Here is a 22,026-nt window from a genome sequence, read left to right as displayed (position 1 = left end):
TATAAATATGACAAAAAAATGCCCCCCCCCCTCAGCCATTTTTTTCAATGAACCGGATGCATTTTCTTACTAAACTGTCGTATCTTGGAAACAAATGTTGTGAGCAAATTTCATTAAAATTGGGCCAAAAATGTGACTTCTAGAGTGTTCACATGTTTTCACTATATACATATAGACAAAACTGCCCCGCACACTGGCGGCCATGTTTTTTCATGTTTTTTCACCGATCTGAACCATTTTTGGACTTGTCCGAGATATCAATAAAACAAATGTTTTGAGCAAGTTTCATGATGATAGGGCAAAAAAAGTGACTTCTTGACTGTTCACAAGCCTTTTTTACTATATAAATATAAGGAAAACTGCCCCGTACCTTTGGCTGCCATGTTTTTCAACAGACCGGTACCATTTACGAACTTAACTCACGTATCTAGGAAACAAATGTTCTGACCAAATTTCATGAAGATTGGACGAAAAATGTGACTAGAGTGTTCATATGTTTTCACTATTTACATATAGAGAAAACTGCCCCGCCCACTGGCGGCCATGTTTTTTCACTGATCTGGACCATTTTCAAACACGGTAGAGATATCAATAAAACCAATCTTTTGACTAAGTTTCATGATGATTAGGCAAAAATTGTGACATCTAGAGTGTTTACAAGGTTTCTATATAGCCAAATAAGGAAAACTGCCCCGCCCACTGGCGGCCATGTTTTTCAACGAAACAGAACCACTTCGACTAACATATCATTAAGACAAGCATTTTGACAAAGTTACATGAAGATAGGGCATGAAATGTGACTTCTACAGTGTTTACAAGGTTTTTCTTTTTTTTGACCTAGTGACCTAGTTTTTGACCCGGCATGACCCAGTTTCGAACTCAACCGAGATATCATTGGCACAAAGCTTCTGACCTAGTTTCATGAAGATTCAACAAGAAATGTGGCCTCTAGAGTGTTTACAAACAAATGTGGACAACGGACGGACGGACAGACGACATACAAAGACCGATCACAACAGCTCACCAGAGTAATCAGGTGACCTAAAAATACTAGCACCATAGCCAAATCATGTGAAAGAGCAAAACATTGAAAAATTATAAATGATTCAAAAATATTAATGACAATAATATAATTATACTTTTAGGTATCATATGTTGAATCATACTTCACTAAAGGCAAAGTAAGAAAATACCAGGAAAGAATACATGGTAAATATACATTTTAGGAAATATACAGCACAATTGAAGCCAATATAATAATATATTATTTGAGATGCTAACACTTGTCAATTTTGGTAACCCAGATGCCCTTTTGCAAGCATGTTCACTGAAAACCCTTATTGACAGAATTCCAAAAGACATATTAGATGGTTTATATAGTGAGCACATGGACTGGTGGGTGACTAGTTGATTTATTGGATGATCAGGTGGAGGTATGACATTAGCGGCTGTTGACTGTCAAGAAAATGAAGAAAATGAAACCCATATGCTGGTGTTGTGTTTTAAATATTACTTTACAATAATAAGCATGGGGGAGTTTTAATGTGATTAATTAGATGAATGATAATAATTTATCAAAAAATGACAGGAAGTCCTTTGTCTTGACTTTTTGAAGAAAATCCAAGCTACCAACGTATTATATTGCCAAGGCCTCAGTGTCAGTTAGTTCAAACGTTCTGGGCAAGCTAGTTTCTCAAGAATGGTTTGCAGGATTTAATTAAAACTAAGAACATGTGTTTCTCATATTAAAATGAACCCACTGGCCATGTTTGGTAATTCTAGGTTGGAAAAAAAGAGGCAACATTTAATTGGGGCCATTTTACTCTTAGAAATTTACATTTGCACTATATAGGCAGGGTCAAGTTTTTTCGGTACTGTAAGCAGATTTGTCAGGGATTCGGGGATTTCTATACACAAAAACTCCATATAAAAATATCCCTTTGTCTAGTCTATACAGAAACTTTATCTACATAGGACACTAGCATACAGAATCTCTACTGAAAAAAAGAAAGAATGACTATCGCACAAAAGCTGCTCAGTCTATATACATAGTTTTTAGACATATGGAATTCCTAACGAGAAGGAAATTGAAATGAAGCACCAAACATAAGTTTAATACTAAAAATGTACAGTAAGTCAGAAATTAATTGTATTTCAGTCCTTGCCCATATTTTGCTTTGCCCCTGAAAAGTAAATTTACTTATATTTTTTCTATAAATATTAATATCACATTTATAATGCCTAGTCTTTCTAAAATTGATGGAATGGTCAGATCAATCAGTTATTTTACAATGAATTATAATTCCAAGGCTTAACAAACTGACCATCTTTGTAAAACGTAAAAACTTGTAAAAAATAGCTACCAGTTATGTTATTGACAAAGTGACCCCGGAATGTAATCTTATAATCATAAATAATAGAATCTGTAACCTCTGTGTTGAAAAACAACAACACTGGAACTGAACTGCATTTATGTCCTAATCCAATTCATACAGAATGTGTCTTACTTGGATGATAATGTGTCTTACTTGGATGATAGTGTGTCTTACTTGGATGATAATGTGTTTTACTTGGATGATAATGTGTCTTACTTGGATGATAATGATGAATGGGTCGAGTGATGGTATCTACTGTGCCCATGTTCTGAGTCTCTGAAATGCATTGCAATAAAGGTGGCAATGTAAAACATACTGAAATTAATTGGATGAAACATCTATATAATATGCCTATCATATGACTACACCTTAAAGCATAATGTAATCAAATGAAAGTTACCAAGAGCTGTCAGTAAAACAGTTGTGATTATCGACATCCCTAACTTTACTGTTACTAGGATTATGACATTTATTATTAAAATTAACATAGTACACCTACGTGAACATAGATTTCTACCAATTGTGTTGATAATCTGCTCTGACCAATTAGAATAAGAGGATAAAAGTGACTTAAAAGGCAACTGTTTAATTATTCAGCGGCCATCACTTAAAATGTACTGCAGCAATTTTTCCTATAATGATTTATATTGTATATAAATTTACCAACACAAATATTCATAAAGTTTGCTAAAGACTGGGTGTAAGTTGTGGTTTTGAGAATGAAACAACTAAAATGCCACTTAAAGATACAGGTGAACCTCAATTCCTTTAACATATTTGCATCAATTTCTTTTAAGTTCCTTTTAAGTTTATTTACAAAGAGTCCAGTTTTAACTCTAATTATTGTCTATATAAAATAAACAATATTTTCACAGATATCTTTTGATCTTTAGGTCTGGATGTTTGCAACAATACCTATCCAACCACAACAACATCGTTCACACATTGCAAACATCTGAACACCATAAACAAGAATCTTAAGTAGGTTGGATCCTCCGCTCAACCCTAACCATCTAATTCGTTTTTTCGCAACAGATAATAAACTAAGGTCCAAGGCACTAAGTGCTTTACACTTGGAACTTAAAGACCAATTTCAGTGGTTAGTTGTCGCTGGATCATGGCATCTCCTGTATCTTGCACTATCCCCTGTTACCTAACTAACAATCTTGCACTATCCCCTGATACCCAACTAACACTCTTGCACTATCCCCTGTTACCAAACTTACAATCTTGCACTATCCCCTGTTACCCAACTAACAATCTTGTACTATCCCCTGTTACCCAACTAACAATGTTGAACTATCCCCTGTTACCCAACTAACAATCTTACACTATCCCCTGTTACCCAACTAACAATCTTGCACTATCCCCTGTTACCCAACTAACAATCTTGCACTATCCCGTTACCAAACTAACAATCTTGCACTATCCCCTGTTACCCAACTAACAATCTTGCACTATCCCCTGTTACCCAACTAACAATCTTGCACTATCCCCTGTTACCTAACTAACAATCTTGCACTATCCCCTGTTACCCAACTTACAATCTTGCACTATCCCCTGTTACCCAACTAACAATCTTGCACTATCCCCTGTTACCCAACCAACAATCTTACACTATCCCCTGTTACCCAACTAACAATCTTGCACTATCCCCTGTTACCCAACTAACAATCTTGCACTATCCCCTGTTACCCAACTAACAATCTTGCACTATCCCCTGTTACCCAACTTACAATCTTGCACTATCCCCTGTTACCCAACTAACAATCTTGCACTATCCCCTGTTACCAAACTAACAAGTCTTCTGGAGGCCATGGCCATATGGGAAATTGCCAGAAGCACATGTTAATCATTAACTAAATGCATACATTAATTGTGACATAAAAGAAATTGGGGATTAAAATTAAAATATTACTTTTGTTCAAGAAAACTAACATCTATTACTATTATTGGCATGGGGCCATTGCATTGCATCCACAAGCATTCAATGGTCTAGTATTTTGGCAAGAAGCTGGAAAAAAACGAAACAAACAAACAAGCTATTGTTGTTATAACAAGTTTTGGTGAATGATGCTGGCAGTATCTCTAAAATTAGAATTGATATGTAAACAGGTACAGCACAATGTTGAAAAGATCATTGCCACAACCTGCAAACTAATGTTTAACAGAGCTCACAGGATGAGTAAGGGGACCATGACATTGTTTACACATTTTTTCAGGCAGGTAAAAGAGTCTATAACACAATAGTACTGTAAATTACAATAAAGATCATTTCTTAATCCAAGTAGGCAATGGATGTACATATATAAGACAAGAGGGCCTGTCAGGCCCAAAGTCGCTCACCTGAGATAACAAGATATTATTGGTAAAAATCTTCTGACCAAGTTTCATGAAGATCGGAAAATAAATGTGGCCTCTAGAGTTAAAACAAGGTTTTACTATAGCCATATACGGAAAAATTGCCCGCCCCCTGGCAGCCATGTTTTTCAACCAACCGGCATCTTTTTTTAACTCTTCCAAGATATTATCAGGATGAATCTTCTGACCAAGTTTCATGAAGATCGGACAGTAAATGTGGCCTCTAGAGTGTTAACAAGATGTTACTATAGCCATATAAGGAAAAATGCCCCGCCCCTTGGCAGCCATGTTTTTCAAGCAAACATTATTATTTTCGAACTCATCCAAGATTTCATTGAGACCAATCCTCTGACCAAATTTCATGAAGATTGGACAATAAATGTGGCCTCTAGAGTGTTAACAAGGTTTTACTAAAGCCATATATAGCCATATAAGGAAAAATGCCCCGCCCCTGGTGGCCATGTTTTTTAAGCAACCAAAATCATTTTTTAACTCTTCCAAGATATTATCAGGATGAATCTTCTGACCAAGTTTCATGAAGATCGGACAGTAAATGTGGCCTCTAGAGTATTAACAGAAGTTACTAAAGTCATATAAGGAAAAATGCCCCGCCCCTTGGTAGCCATGTTTTTTGAAGCAAACATAATTATTTTTGAACTCATCTAAGATATCATTGAGACCAATCTTCTGACCAAATTTCATGAAGATTGGACAATAAATGTGGCCTCTAGAGTGTTAACAAGGTTTTGCTAAAGCCATATATAGCCATATAAGGAAAAATGCCCCGCCCCTTGTGGCCATGTTTTTAAAGCAACCAAAACCATTTTCGAACTCATCTAAGATATCATTGGGACAAATCTTCTGACCAAGTTTTCGGATGATCTGAAAATAAATGTGACCTCTAGTGTTAACAAAGTTTTACAATAGCCATATCAGGAAAAATGCCCTGCCCCCAAGGTGGCCATTAGAGCTGCAACGATTCGATCCGATTCATCGAAAATCGATTCGAAATGCTTCGATTCGATTAAGATACCAAACCTACCAAATTCGATTCGATTCTTTAACATATATACATATATATACATAGATACGTAAAGCATGCTGTATTCTGACTATTACTAAGGGAAGGTGAAGGTTTTATCTTTACCTGTAATTATATACGACCCGCGCGATTGGTTGCTTATTACTTTAGTCATCAAATCAATAAGCGCATTACGGTCTACTTTTGGAAAGAGCGTCAAAATGGCTGAACAAGTTGTTGCCAACAATTTGAAATTATCAGATGCGCCTAAGAAGCTCAAATCAAAAGTGTGGCAGTATTTTGGGTTTCGGGTTGGTAGCCCTACCGATAAAGCAAAGTGTAAACTGTGCTTCACGGATGTGGCGTACGCAAAGTCCGGCTCAACCACTAATCTAATGCAACATGTCAAACGCAAACATAACATTGATTTAGCATGACTAAGAGGTCGCATAAGTGCAACTACTGAAGTCGCGAGCCAGAAAAGTAGTTCTATTTCTGTTGGAATTTTGTTAAGTTTATTAGAGAATGTGATTTGTCCTACAGGTAACAGGTGATGCTGTCATGTCACAATGGTAGACATGCTTATTGCGGTCTTGGGTAAAAGTATTATAGTGATAGTACTACCATTCAACTGATTCCAGATACGTTCTTATGATTATTTATTTTTTATATTATTGTGTAATCAACACAATCTTCTAGTCAGAACTTTTTATATTAAAATTCCTAATTTGCTTTTCTTTTTATGTGTTTTATTGAAATCACATTTGAACAGAAATGTTAATTTTGAGGCATAAGAGTGAATATATTATAAAACTAAGTTTGAAGATGAATCGATTCGAAAAATCGGTATCGGAGTGTCTGAAATCGAAATCGAATCGAGCTGTTGGTGAATTGTTGCAGCTCTAGTGGCCATGGTTTTCATGCAAACCGGCATCATTTTTGAACTCATCCAAGATATTATTGGGATGAATCTTCTGACCCAGTTTCATGAAGATCGGACTATAAATGTGGCCTCTAGAGTGTTAACAAGATTTTACTATAGCTATATATAGCCATATAAGGAAAAATGCCCCACCCCTTGGCAGCCATGTTTTTCAAGCAAACGTAACCATTTTCGAACTCATCCATGATATCAATAAGACAAATCTTCTGACCATATTTCATGTAGATTGGACAATAAATGTGGCCTCTAGAGTCTTAACAAAAGGAAAAATGCCCCGCCCCCTGGCGGCCATGTTTTTCAACCAAAGGGCATCATTTCTGAACTCGTCCAAGATATTATTGGGATGAATCTTCTGACCAAGTTTCATGAAGATTGGACAATAAATGTGGCCTCTAGAGTGTAAACAAGATTTTACTATAGCCATACCGTAGGTTTCCACGTATAGGGCGCAGTGTTTTACCTCCAAAATTCAAATTAAAAAGCTAATGCGCGCTATACATTGATACAACGCTATCCTGGCTCAGCTAAATTGGTAAAAAATATGTTGTGTAATCGTAAATAATCAAAATGGCCGCCATATTTTTTCAAGAAAACTACCACCCTATAAACGTACAGACTGAGGGGCCATTGTCGAAACCACAAGGAGTCGCTACTGGAAGATATGAATGCGGTAGAAGAAGTTTTGGTAAAAAATAAATTTGTTTGAATAAACTTGCTGACATTTCTTTGTTTGTGTTTTTACACTTCTTTATTGATGAATTCCGATGGGGATTGTTGTCGACATTCCGGAGAGCAGGCAAGGGTAGGTGCCAACGAGGTCTTTTTTGCGGGTAACGGTAGGTGTGAAAGGGGGTCATTTTGCACTTCGTAATCGGCAGATGTTATTGAGTAATATGTGCCACAACTTGTTAAGACGCTAATTGACATTTGAGACACTAATTGACACTTGAGAACGTGAAGATATGCAATTGCATTTTGCGTGTATAAATATTGAATGTTCAACAGTGGTGTACCTCAACAACTGTATCCCTGTCTCCCATGCGACATTCAAATTTACCGGTAATGCCCATGCTTTCCCCAAGGAAAAATCACACTATGTACACTAATTTTATTTTCTCACGTTTTTCACGAAATGCACGTGGACTGTTAATCTTTTGCTAGAAAATTACAAAATTGTCAGAAAAGTATAGTGCTGTGCAACCCATGCTCCTAATCATAATGACGCTTCCTATTTTGAATGCTTAATTAAGCTTTCCAATGCCCCGTATTATTGGATTGTGCAAAAGTAAAATGGCGGCCATTTTCTGTCCGATTTGGTGGTTTTACTGTCTTTAAATATTTTTGTCTCCATTTTTGCATTTAAAAAACAGCCTGCACGCTATACACGAGAGCGCGTTATACGTGGTAACCTACGGTATATAGCCCTATAAGGAAAAATGCCCCGACCTTGGCAGCCATGTTTTTCAAGCAAAGGTCACCATTTTCAAACTCATCCAAGATATCATTGGGCCAAATCTTCTGACCAAGTTTCATGAAGATTGGACAATAAATGTGGCCTCTAGAGTGTTAACAAGATTTTACTATAGCCATATATAGCCATATAAGGAAAAATGCCCCGACCCTTGGCAGCCATGTTTTTCAAGCAAAGGTTACCATTTTCAAACTCATCCAAGATATCATTGGGCCAAATCTTCTGACCAAGTTTCATGAAGATCAGAAAATAAATATGGCCTCTAGAGTGTTAACAAGGTTTTACAATAGCCATATAAGGAAAAATGCCCTGCCCCCTGGCGGCCATGTTTTTCAACAAACCGGCATCATTTTCGAACTCGTCCAAGATATTATTGGGATGAATCTTCTGACCAGGTTTCATGAAGATTGGACAATAAATGTGGCCTCTAGAGTGTTTACAAGATTTTACTATAGCTATATAAGGAAAAATGCCCCGCCCCTTGGCAGCCATGTATTTCAAGCAAAGGTTACCATTTCTGAACTCATCCAAGATATCATAGGGACAAATCTTCTGACCAAGTTTCATGAAGATTGGAAAATAAATGTGGCCTCTAGAGTGTTAACAAGTTTTACTAAAGCCATATAAGGAAAAATGCCCCGCCCCCCCCCCCCCCGGCGGCCATGTTTTTCAACAAACCGGCATCATTTTCTAACTCGTCTAAGATATTGTTGGGATGAATCTTCTTACCAAGTTTCATGAAGATCAGACAATAAATGTGGCCTCTAGAGTGTTAACAATATTTTAGTAAAGCCTTATATACTAGCCATATAAGGAAAAATGCCCCGCCCATTGGCAGCCATGTTTTTCAAGCAAACGTTACCATTTTCGAACTCATCCAAGAAATCATCGAGACCAATCTTCTGACCAAATATGAAGATAGGACATTAAATGTGGCCTCTAGAGAGTACACAAGGCAAATGTTGACGGCGTACGATGGATGACGACAAAAAGCTATCACAAAAGCTCACCATGAGCATGTTGTGCTCAGGTGAGCTAAAAAAGGTCAATAAGTAACTATGTAACCAATTACCTTTAATACAATGATTGTCTTTAATATTGATGTTTTCCACACAAATTTATTAATTGAAACAATTAGAATATAAATTGTAGTTTTCTTGTTGCTTTCATTGAATTTAAAAATTACAATTATTATTCACATCACAAAAGGGCCACTCAACCAAAACCCAGATCACTATAATTTAGATAGTATAAAAATACTTTTAACATATAAAAACATACCTTTTATAAAATTGAATCAAATAAACTAAACCATAGTCAATTTTGATATTGAAATGAGGTAAAAAATACAATTATAAATTTCCATGAAATTGGTTTGGACTACATTCATACATTCATATCCCAGACAATATTTCATTTTTTGCAAGCATTCTTATACATGCATTTATTCATGATTGCCTATTTTTCCGATCTAATAGTTAATATTCAAAGAGTTTAATTTCTTACAAATACAGATTACAACTCTTGGAAACAAAGCTCTTCATATACATTATTTTTGGCACATAACATCTTCTGGTAAATCCACATTATAAGAAACCATACAAATATGTGTATAGTACATGTTTCAATAAGGGTGCTTTTCTAACAAAAATATGTCCATAATAAGAACATTGTATGTGTGTTTTTTCAGAAAAAAAGTAATGGAAATATAATTTTCTCTTTTTGCTATTACCTCCATAAATGACCTTGACCTTGAAAATAAGTACAGTCCAACCCCTCTTAAGCAGCCAGTCAAGGGAAACGGCCAAATTGGTGGGGTGGCCTCTTAAAAGGGGGTTGGGAAATAGGGAGTCTGGAGTTGATGAGTGCATGGCCAACTGTTCAATTTTTGTATAAACAAAATGGTAAATATGTGTACATATACTAAACAATGTATAGACTTATAATAATTGTATTTCTTCCTTTCTAAAGTCAATGAAAAAGAATCATTCTCATGATTCATTGTTTACACAATGCGCGTTGTATGGTCCCAATGCACTTAAGATGGGAACAGTTGTGAATCAGTTATGCGTGAATAACTCCGGTGTCACTATCAATCGATAATTTAATTGGTTTATTGCAGTTTTATGGCTTTGTAATACCTACCGCCAGGGATCATATTTTCCGGCAACATCAATCGGTCTGGATTTAACTGGGGAAAATGTGTCCGAAAATTTATATCCGAAATCGTCATTATATCCGAAATTACGTTAAAATAAATACAATTGATTTTGCCATTCATGAAGGTGGTATAATTAAAGTACAAGTCAAATTCCCTTAGGCATTTTTTTAAACGGTAAATACGAGTTTTCTCAATTGGTTTTATCATTTGCAATTTCATTGTTGTTTCGTGCACAGACTCTAGACGAGTCAATATACGCTCCGTGTTTCATGTGCTGTTTTATCTGACTTATTTTTCATCGTTGTCAATATTATTAATCTGTGCTATTTGATACCACGCATCTAAACTTCCGGTCGTGGTTATTCAACAACAAACAATAAAGTACACAAATTATTTCGATTCTAACACGATTTTTACTAAAGCTTTATACAATGTATATTATTTTTCTTGAGTACTTGTGTTAAGTTCCGGCCATAAAATAACTTTCGGCTGTTCTGTCGATCAGATCCGCGACTTTCATTCATTTATTGCCGAATTATTACGCTGGTGGAAAATGTATCGGCATGTTTTGTTTAGTTACAGCGCGTGCTTTCAGTGTATAAGGTCCGCCCACAATTATTGCAGAAAATCTGAATTTCTTCATTGTTTATATGAAAGTTTACTGTTTCATGCATGAAATGCACAATTTCCACGAGGATAACATCAAGATTGCCATCTCCGAAGTAACTGTAAACGATTTTATCGTGGACTAGTACACATTACGGACCGATCAATTAGTGTGCTAGGTATAAGCCATTGAAATTATCGATTGATATTGAGACGGGTTATTCACGCATGACTAAATACAAAACTGCGCGAATCTTCGCTGATTGGGGTCATACTAGTTGGCTGACATGCAATAAACTGGTCCTGACCGGTTTAGAGACTGCAGCGAATGGTATATCACACCTAATCGAGATAAATAGCATGTTCACCGTGTAATTGATTTCATGACATGCGAATTTTAGCAACAGAATAGGACCGACTGTTTGGGATTTTCAATCGGTCTTTCATGACCCCAATCAGTCTAGGACCGACAAAACCGAAAAAATATGATCTCTGCCTACCGCATGAATTGGTCCCGACAGTGATCTCTTCCAAGATAAAATCGTGGCCAGTTACTTAAGAGATTGATTATAGCAACCGGGTGTAATCCTCCTGGCAATCGTGCTTTTCATGCATAAATTCTAAAAACATTTTTTCGCCGCGTAAAGGGTTTTATCAAAATTAATATTTTGAAACAATTGTAAAAATAAAAACAAATATTAATGCTTTGTTTAATTCCCAAATGAGAATACCATAATTATTTGTAATCCGAAACACACTCCCGATTTTTTTATGTTAACGAGACGTTTACAAATTCTAGCATCAAAAAAGTCCTCATATATTTCCTTTGTCCCGACAAGAGCGCGCAAAAATTATGCACCAATGTACAATGTCACGTGAAAAGCGTGCGTGTATTGGTTTTTTGATAAAAACTTTGTAGCACAGAGAACATGTAGATCAGTTGATTTCGGCTTAAAGTTTCGTTGTTCTTTTTAACTTTTAATTGGCCGATAATTGTCATAATGTGTGCTTGAAATAGTATGATTCAAGAAATAGAAATAATAAATTATAAATTTATAATATCTTTTCCAGTAATAATAGGTGATATTCGCACCTGCGGAAACAAAAAGATCAAACAGTCGCATAGTGCTTTTAACCCGATAACCAGATAATCCGCCGCTAATTAATTGCAATTTGCAAACTGGCTGTCAAAATGTTTATCACACAACACGCTTCAGTACTACAGAGCCTAAACCGCAGACTGGAAGTACCGTAATTACTCTATGTTTTCGGACACTCTAAGTTTTCGGACACCCCCTTTTTTTAGCAAAAATAATTATTTTTCGTGACTCTTTATTTTTGGACACACGAGTTTTCGTTCGTTATTTATGTCTCTAAGTTTTCGGACAGTATATTATACAGCGCTATTTTACCAAATTTCTAACCTGTTTTCGATATCTAATGACACTTGGATCATGGGGTTTTACAACCAGATTAACATCATAAAACATTGCGGGTGCATGCCTGAGGGCAATGGACCATTACATTTGCGTTATTGGGTAAATAACCTTGTAAACCGGTATTAAACAATGGTTTCGCCCGATAGCATAAGCGTTATGACAATTACCCGGGGGTAGTGCCAATTAACAGTTCAATTATCTACCGCAATGATACTACCCCTTCTCAGTAAAATTACTGTGACAAATACTAAATGTTTCAAATTGTGATGCACCCTATTACAAGTTTTACGAACAATGGAAGGTGTTACACAACAACTATCGGAAATGAACAAACAAAGAATTCATAGCTTGCTTTTTTTATTGCGTTAATTACAGGTTCATACAAGCGTGTATAGGTACATCACATGCTCAATTTTGAACTCGTTGGTCAAAGTACAACCTTGAAGTAACTTTCTGTCAACTGAATTAAGCATTTACAATTATTTAAAATGCAGTGCAAACATGTATAACTGTAATTTATACTATACGGCATGGTATTTAACAAGCGCGTAATATTACCGGTAGTGGTAGATACAATTGACGCTATTTTCGAACACTTCCATTTTCGACTCTAAGTTTTCGGACACCTGTATTTTGTTAATATTTTTCGTATCTAAGTTTTCGGACACGACAAAAAATAATTATTTTTAAGTGTCTGAAAACATAGAGTAATTACGGTAAGTATCGATTTTATTGCCGTTGCGTCGGTGTAATTTTGCCAATGTACATGACTGACTTACTCGCGCGAGACCACTCATATGGGGGAAATTTAACATTTGGGATGCAAAATAGCTGGCCGCTGGCCGGAGAAACGGGGTTACCGCTTAAGAGGGGTACATTATATAGTGTCTATCGACGGTCGCGGCACACACCGGCCGCCTACACAGGGCGACCGGCAATGAGGGGTGACCGGAAGTAGGGGTTGGACTGTACTTGTTCTTGTGTGTGCCACTCCATCTCAGTAGGCTTCCTACCTCTGTCACAGACGTGATAGTCAAGATGGCGACATCCATACAGGTATTTTTCGCCATTTTATATCCTTTATTGTATGTAAATTTTTTCTTTTAAATGCCGCTCACTTTCCAGCCATATCAGCATGAAAATTACTAGCGTTAATTTCCTATTAATATTTGCTTTATATCTCTACTTTACTCGCTGCAAAATTTCTAAGCGAAATGACCTTTTTACAGCTCTAGTAAGACAAGAGCACCGCATAAAGGGTGCCAACGCTCGCCTGCGGGTGCAGTTTTGAATAAAAGAAAGCTTGTCAGAAGATTTTTTTTTTAGAGGTCACAGTGACCTTGACCTTTGACCTAGTAACCCAAAACTGGGTGTGGCGTGTAGAACTCATCAAGGTGCAGCTACATATAAAGTTTCAAAGTTGTAGGTGGAAGCACTTTGATTTTAGAGCCTATGTTAAGTTTTTGCACGACGACTAGCTGGCTCTGACAATACCTCGGGTTTTCTCTGAAAACAGCCGAGCTAAAAATTGGCAGCAAGTTAAGTGGAGATATATAGCGAATTTTAATACGAAATAAATGCTTATCACTTTCTTACTGATATGGCTGGAAACTGAGCGTCATTTAAAATTAAACAAAAGTAATAAAGGGTTAAAACGGCAAAAAAATTCCTGTCTCAGCATGGACATCCCCATTTTTTCTATCAAGTGATTACCTAGTCTGTGTCTTGCCATTTGAAAAACATAGATATGCTCTATGACAAAGGTCAAGACAATGTAAAGACTTAATTAAGACCTTCAGTAGTGACGTTGATGCAAGGTCCTAAGTCTAGTATTCTTCAACTTAAAAATTGAGGTATTTCAAAACCAATCCTTGGTAACCAAAAATATGCTCAGAAAAGGTTGCTGGTTTGTTTCTGATATTTGAAATATGACCTTGGCCTGTGATATTGGAATGGAAGTAGGGACTGGATTCTTGTGCTCCACACTCCACCTTTTATGCTTATCACTATGAAAGTAATTTGAAGATCCATCCATGGTAGACAAAGTTATACCCAAGACAAACATGTACAGTGGACCATCCTCCAAACCGGCCAGCCGTCCTGCCGCCAGCTAGGACCTTATCATAAAATGGCCATTTTTAAATGTGCAAATAAACATCATTACACAATGAAGCCATTCAATATGACAATCTAGTCTAATTCACTAACAATAAACATGCAATGCCACCACATACCCAAATATGCATAGCATTAACTATGACTACAAATAGACTGATACTAGAATTTCCATATACAATGCCCTCCATCAGAATTGTTCATAAATATTCTGATTATTATTTATTTGCTTTACTAAAGTGACATTTCTGTATATGAATACCAATCTTTGCATGCTGCTTAATTTGGGTAGTTTGTTTAAAACAATAGGAATAGCTCTGACTTCTACCAGTTCTACTTCCTTACTGAAAAACTTGTTATTTCATGGGTTTAATTTGTACGTTTTAATGGCAAAGAGTTGTTTGTAGGGACTGCATTGATCAGAATATTGTTTAATGGCTTGATTTCTATCTGAAAAATATTAACAGCAGAGAAATTTGTTTAATGGGTTAAAAAATTAGTCATAAGGGAAAATTCCAATCATTAACAACAAGAGCTTTTATGCCCTTCAGTTTTCTTAAAAATCGAATATTGACTTTGGACAGAAAATCTGATTAATAATCAATTCAAATACTATGCCATACATGAGAACATGCAATAAATTGCAGTACAGCATGGAATTCTAGTCAAAGAAAGAAGTATTTTTTAAGGTATTTTACATGTTAAATCGAAATCAGAAAAATATATACTAATCAATGCTTAGTTTTTTTCTACAGCCCAAATATTTGGCCAGTATTCCATGTCTTACAAATACAAACTAAAAGGTGTGTAATAAAAGGTGACTATGTACATGCTGCAAACAAACAGCCAACTCTGGTGGTATGTGCAGGAAATTCTTAAACCACAATCATAATATATCATGTTAGTAAGTTAAACATGGTGTAAAAAAATCATTTGCACAGGAGACTTGAATCTTGTTTTTCAGTAGTCCATGGGGAAAAAAATTAGTTAGACTAAATTTAAAATATGTATACCGGTAATCTATGTTTTCTTCCACTATGTTTTGGTCACTCTCAACATTGTCCACATACATAATGGGGTCTCTATGTGTAATCACAGATAAGGAAAAACTAAAGCAACCTCTTTAATGTAATGTTATGGCAATTTTCAGATGATATGTTTTGAAAGACACAATATTTTGTTGCTTGAAATTGTAGATACTGAAAAACCATTATTATAATTAATTTTTAACCAATTTTTTTTTTATTAAACATGGTTCTATTTTTGTAAATCTAAGTCCTTGATAAGTCTACATGTATGTTTAAATCCAAGAATTCAGTACCTCCCATGCAACCTTTTACAGGGTGCAGAATCAATGGGGTTTTCAGAGGGTTACACACGGGCTGGACAGAATTTATACACACGGTCAGGACCTTTATTTCTTAAATATCTCAAGCTATTGAAATACATTTTCAACCAGACGGGTTTGGTGAAACACTATGTCCCCCATATATTTGATCTTTGACATTGAAGGATGACCTTGACCTTTCACCACTCAAAATGTGCAGCTCCATGAGATACACATGCATGCCAAATATCAAGTTGCTATCTGCAATATTATTGCAAAAGTTATGGCCAATGTTAAAGTTTGACGCAATATATATTTGACCTTTGACCTTGAAGGATGACCCTGACCTTTTACCACTCAAAATGTGCAGCTCCATGAGAGACACATGCATGCCAAATAACAAGTTGTTATCTTCAATATTGCAAAAGTTAAAGTTTGATGCAAACAAACAAACCAACAAACAAACCAACAAACAGACAGGGCAAAAACAATATGTTCCCCAGGGACATAAAAATCTTTTGTGCATAAAAGACAGTTTTTCTTGCAGATTGTGCCGATATCTTAAGGTATAGAATAAATCCTTAAATACGTCTGAAATCGGTGACAAAATTTTACGTTGCATGAAGCATAACCATGCAGTACACAACAAAAAATTTTAACAAGACCACAGGCTTATTAAATAAAGTAATTCTTATGTATCTCACATTTATATAAGCAGCATAAAAATCTGTCTTGTATGCACTTTGTGAAATTCTTAAGGAAATTTGTTTAAAAAGGTAATTTGAAAAAAAAGAACCACAACCGGTGTGTTTTCAGCCATTAACGTTTAATTGGGAACCCAACAAAGTGATCCTGCACCCTGTTTAAACGATGCTTATTTGATCTGAATATACCACCAAGATCTGACCTGTACAACATAATCATAAACCATATTAGAAACTCACGACGTATCATCATAGGTGGAGCTTATCGTGTCAGTTATGAAAGGGGCAGGTCTGAAAACAAGCATAACAATAAATATAAACATTATGAAGGAACAATATCACTAAAGGTAATGCAAAAATAGTGGCTACATACCACAAAACTAAAGCATCTTTTAAGTCCAATGTTATAAATTATATTAAGTTCACTGCGCTCCAAATGCCTCAACCTGAATTTGACTCTGTTCACTTTAGTATAAATGTACATACCGTAAATACAAGAAAATTAAAAAGAAAGTATGGAATAATTCGTTTCTTGCGATACATTTCTTGAAGCTGAATCTGTTCACTGAATAGCAGTCTGCAACTATGAAAACAATCAATAGAAGTGCAAAATTACAACAGATAAACTACAAACAAGGGCTGTTTGTAAAACATGCATGCCCCCAATATGGGCTGTCAGTTGTAGTGGCAGCCATTGTGTGAATATGTTTTTTGTCACTGTGATCTTGACCTTTAACCTTGTGACCTGAAAATTAATAGGGGTCATCTGCCAGTCATGATCAATGTACCTATGAAGTTTCATGATCCTAGCTAGGTGTAAGCATTCTTGAGTTATCAACCGGAAATCATTTACTATTTCGAGTCACTGTGACCTTGACCTTTGACCTAGTGACCTGAAAATCAATAGGGGTCTTTGAAGTTTCATGATCCTAGGCATAAGCATTAATGAGTTATCATCCGGAAACCATTTTACTGTTTCGAGTCACTATGACCTTGACCTTTGACCTAGTGACCTGAAAATCAATAGGGGTCATCTGCCAGTCATGATCAATGTACCTATGAAGTTTCATGATCCTAGGCCTAAGCATTCTTGAGTTATCATCCGGAAACCATTTTGCTATTTCGAGTCACTGTGACCTTGACCTTTGACCTAGTGACCTGAAAATCAATAGGGGTCATCTGACAGTCATGATCAATGAACCTATGAAGTTTCATGATCCTAGGCCTAAGCGTTCTTGAGTTATCATCCGGAAACCATCTGGTGGACGGACAGACCGACAGACTGACATGTGCAAAACAATATACTACCTCTTCTTCAAAGGGGGGAATAAATATTTCTTTGTAGCGGATATATGATGACAACTATCAACTTTAAACTAAATTTAACTGGCTGCCAATCAAACTTTATTCTGGTTCATAAAATTACAATTGAAAGAAGCCCATGCCAAATACCTCCTTACATAAACCTACATTGTATCTACGCAATTTTTCATTTGACCCAGTCTGGTCAGGAGATAGTAGAGACCACTTATGAGACCTGCAATCCTTGCATGACTTTAAAGCTGACAGGGAAGCTCCACTGGCCACATATGGCATAAGACCTGTTTTTGCATGACGCTGTTCATTTTATATGAAATGTAGATGTTATGAGGGTTCATTTGCTGCTGTTACACAAGTACGCATTTATGAGGTGTTAATGGAGGTAATATGGAGATACAAAGTGTGTTTCACAACCCATGTACATTTAACACTCATTTAAATGAGGGAGATTTTAAATCAAAGCTGCAATTTCCAGCTATAAATAAATTACTAAAATATTTTAAATTATGTTGCATACACTGGTAATTTTTAAAAGAATACCCCAAGTTTAATAGAAGAGAATGAAGAGAGTTCAAGGTATTGTAAATTTCCCTTCTAACACCTATATAAGCTGGTGTCATACTGCTTCAATATCTACTACTGAAGTCAAAAGATACAGGTGAACCTTCTAAACTTCTAAATGCAGAATGTTAAATAGTGAATACATTTAATACTGTGTACACAGTTGTATAACAATTGGAGAACTTGTTATATAAAATGTATAAACTATGTGTTAAACAAAATGACATGGTTGGCACCAGATAACATAACAATAACCATATACGTGTTTACTGCAATGACATGGTTGGCACCAGATAACATAACAATAACCATATACGTGTTTACTGCAATAAAAGCTGTAAGTTCACAATGTGACCATAAAGTAACCCTTTGCATGCTGGGAAATTTGTCTTCTGCTAAAATGTCGTCTGCTGAATTTATAAAATTCGCATTTTCTTCGATTTTTTTCAAAGAATACTAACAGAATAGCAAACAGTTTGGATCCTGATGAGACGCCACGTTCTGTGGCGTCTCATCTGGATCCAAACTGTTTGCAAAGGCCTTAAAAATTCGGTTCCCGCATTGTAAGGGTTAAGACTTATTTTTGTAACTGAAAACAAACTGTTGAAACTGTGCATGAAATGGAAAGCAAAGACTTTGATACTGACCAGCATGATATTTGGGAGCAAATTAGGAGAAAACAATTATATATTTTATATTTGACTAATTAATATTAAAGAATCATTAGCCAAATTGAAAGATGTTTTTTTTAACAGCCATTTGTTGAACACCCATTTTCAAGGGTTCTGCCATAAGCCAAACTTCAAAACATGCAATAATGACAGAACTTTATCTAATTGTCAAATGATGTCACAATTGGTTTCCAATACCTGTAACATGTAAGATCAATTGGTTTCAGTAAGACAGATGTTGTCATGGAAACTATTCTGCTCTCCTACGCGGGCATACAAATGTTATTTATGGTCCTCACAAAGCAGTGTAACAAAGTGACTTTCTCAGTTTAGTCTGTAAAAAATAATGAAGAAAAAAAAACATTATTATGAGATAGAGACAGAATACACCTAAAAGCACTTATTTTATTGTCAAGTTACTTTGTTTTTTCAATCTAAAAAGAAACATTTATTTTCCCCCTATCAGCATTGCGAATTTATTTTCATTTGTATAGCATGTAAAAGTACATGAAATTTTTACAGATATCAACTAATTAACTTTCATTCTTTTAATTGTTTAATTCACTTTAACTTTGCAAAGTGAAAGTTTTTCATGGACCTTTCACAAGGATTTGAAATTCTTTCATTAAGATTCTTTTATCCACTGGCATACAAGTTTTATCCTATAAAATTACATGTATAAGGCTTCGCATCTGGTCTTGAACTCTTTGTTATAATCTAATTAGAGCAACTGTCCTTTATCAAGGCCACAAGAATGTTGATAACATGGTTATAAATTACTAAATACTGTGATGACAACCATACATCAGACTTACTCTCACAATAAGGTGCTAAAGGAAAGGCTGATAAATTTAGTATGTACTTTTAGATAAGCAGGTTTGGATACCTGAAGAGCACTAGACTTTAAATAAATATAATACATAAACAATCATTCTATTTCAGTCTGTTGAAATATTTTTGTTTCTTTGCATTTTCTATCTATCCTTTGAGATTTGATTAAAAAACAACATGCAGAATATTTTCAAATAGCTGATAAAATTAAGCATTGACAATAATTCATTTTGATACAATCATAATTATGCAATATTCCATTGCAACCCGTGATTGTTTTAGCCGTACACTTAGACATTTGTATTGTTTTTAAATGTTACAAGTTTTGTTCAACTGCACTTTATTTATTTACAAACGCCTGCTTTATTTTGTGTTATGTTAAGTGCAGACAAATAAAAATATGAATATATCTTTTTTAATTCTATCCAACTTTAAAGGTGCTTATAAATCATTACACCATGCAGTCTAGTATCTCCACAGATGAAGACATTTGTGCGGTTTAAAATTTCAAACTAAACACAACAATCCCATCTGCAACAACTGATAATAATCCTCTATAAATTCATATCTTGACAATTCAAGAATGTTAACATGACCAATAAATTACAACCCTACCTTGTGTAAACATTTACCTCCTGTGGCCAATGATATCTTACCCCTAACCTTAGGCTTGCAAAAAAAACAGTTTTTTTTTCCCACTTTTTGGGAAGATAGCCCATGACTTTGGAATTGGGAATTTTATCGGCATTTTCATGAAATTGGGAAAATAAATTCATAAGCCTTTTTTTCCACATGAAAAGTCCACTGATTAGGGAAATACTAAATTTGATATAACTCTTTATAATCATTCAAATTAAAAGAACAAAATCATATAATACTTTGTTAGATGTAATTGAATTGAAATTGAGATAAAATACGCATTAGACTTCTTTCTAAAAAAAAAAAATTTTTTTTTTTTTTTGGAAATAGGGAATTTTTTGCCACATTTTGGGAAAAAAGTATACTTTTTGGGATTGGGAACATAGCCAATTTCGGCTATAAAATCAGGCCAAAAAAAAACCTGAAAAACACTTTTAACAGAAAATATGTTTTTGTTCTACAATCCTATATTGCATAGTCACCATAGAGACATAGACCATGAAAACAGACCGTACTGTATAAGCAAGCATTTGTTAAATTTTTGATTGACTTTGTTGTTGACATCACTTTTATGAAGTTAAAAATCAAGGTTTGTAATAAAGCAAGTCGCATGAGCTAATTAGTGCAAGGTGAGAGTAATTTATTTCATTTTTCCTTGGTACTTTTTGTAAAACATTTAAAGAAGACATAGATATTAACAAATCTTTGAACAAGTCTTTATTTATTAGCAAGAAAGACCATTCTGAGAGGGTTTGTAATGGGAAAATCACATCAAACTAGTTTGTTAATGAGAAAATCACTTCAAACTTAAGTATTGTAGCTTAGAAGAATCTAATCACATTTTCCTAGATTACATGTACCTTGAACTTAGCTGCCTCTCAAAGTACTGCTGGTCCTCAATTTGCTCTATGGGATATGAAGCCTGTTTGTACGGGGCTGAAATCTCCTTGCGTCCCTGAGCACGTCTGTAGTAGGTTTCAGTGATATTCTTGAATGGATCCTCACCATCCAGGCCCTTGTGCTTGGGAAACTTCAGACTGACAGGCTCAAAACTGGTCACAGAAGGCACATCTGTGCTGGCTGTAATTATTCAAGTGAAATTATAAAAAGTATGAAATACAGGAAACAATTTCCTTATTATACAATGAAGCAGTATTTATTTAACAATATTAAACTAGCTTTATAAAAAAATGTCTTCAATTTATTGAAAAAAAAAGACAAATACAGTCATGAATAAAGAAGGACCTTTCCAAAGACAATCACAACAATTTTAAAAAATATGTAGAACTAAACATGTTATCCAATAAAAATTAAGAGTGAAATAAATATCACATACAAGGGCTGTTTGTAAAACATGCATGCCCCCCATATGGGCTCTCAGTTGTAGTGACAGCCATTGTGTGAATATGTTATTTGTCACTGTGACCTTGACATTTGACCTAATGACCTGAAAATCAATAGGGGTCATCTTCGAGTCATGA

The 22,026-nt window shown here is 35.3% G+C and overlaps 1 protein-coding gene across 10 annotated transcripts in view; it reads right to left on the bottom strand.

Annotated features, from left to right (window-relative positions):
• LOC127860348 (AMP deaminase 2-like) overlaps positions 1-22,026 on the bottom strand; it is a 71,356-nt gene that overhangs the window by 46,646 nt on the left and 2,684 nt on the right. For 7 of the 10 annotated variants that reach the window (XM_052398365.1, XM_052398364.1, XM_052398368.1 and 4 more), the window contains exons 2-4: positions 21,406-21,625; positions 16,764-16,814; positions 2,592-2,651 (exon numbers count right to left, since the gene is read on the bottom strand). In XM_052398365.1, the coding sequence (XP_052254325.1) occupies positions 2,592-2,651; positions 16,764-16,814; positions 21,406-21,625 (331 nt within the window). The remainder of the gene's footprint in view (positions 1-2,591; positions 2,652-16,763; positions 16,815-21,405; positions 21,626-22,026) is intronic. The other 3 variants (XM_052398372.1, XM_052398371.1, XM_052398373.1) reach the window with 3 other exon arrangements.

This window comes from Dreissena polymorpha, chromosome 15 (assembly GCF_020536995.1).
Source record: "Dreissena polymorpha isolate Duluth1 chromosome 15, UMN_Dpol_1.0, whole genome shotgun sequence".
Classification (NCBI taxonomy): domain Eukaryota; kingdom Metazoa; phylum Mollusca; class Bivalvia; order Myida; family Dreissenidae; genus Dreissena; species Dreissena polymorpha.
Note: the sequence above shows the minus strand (reverse complement) of the source record. Positions and strands in the feature narration are given on the sequence as shown.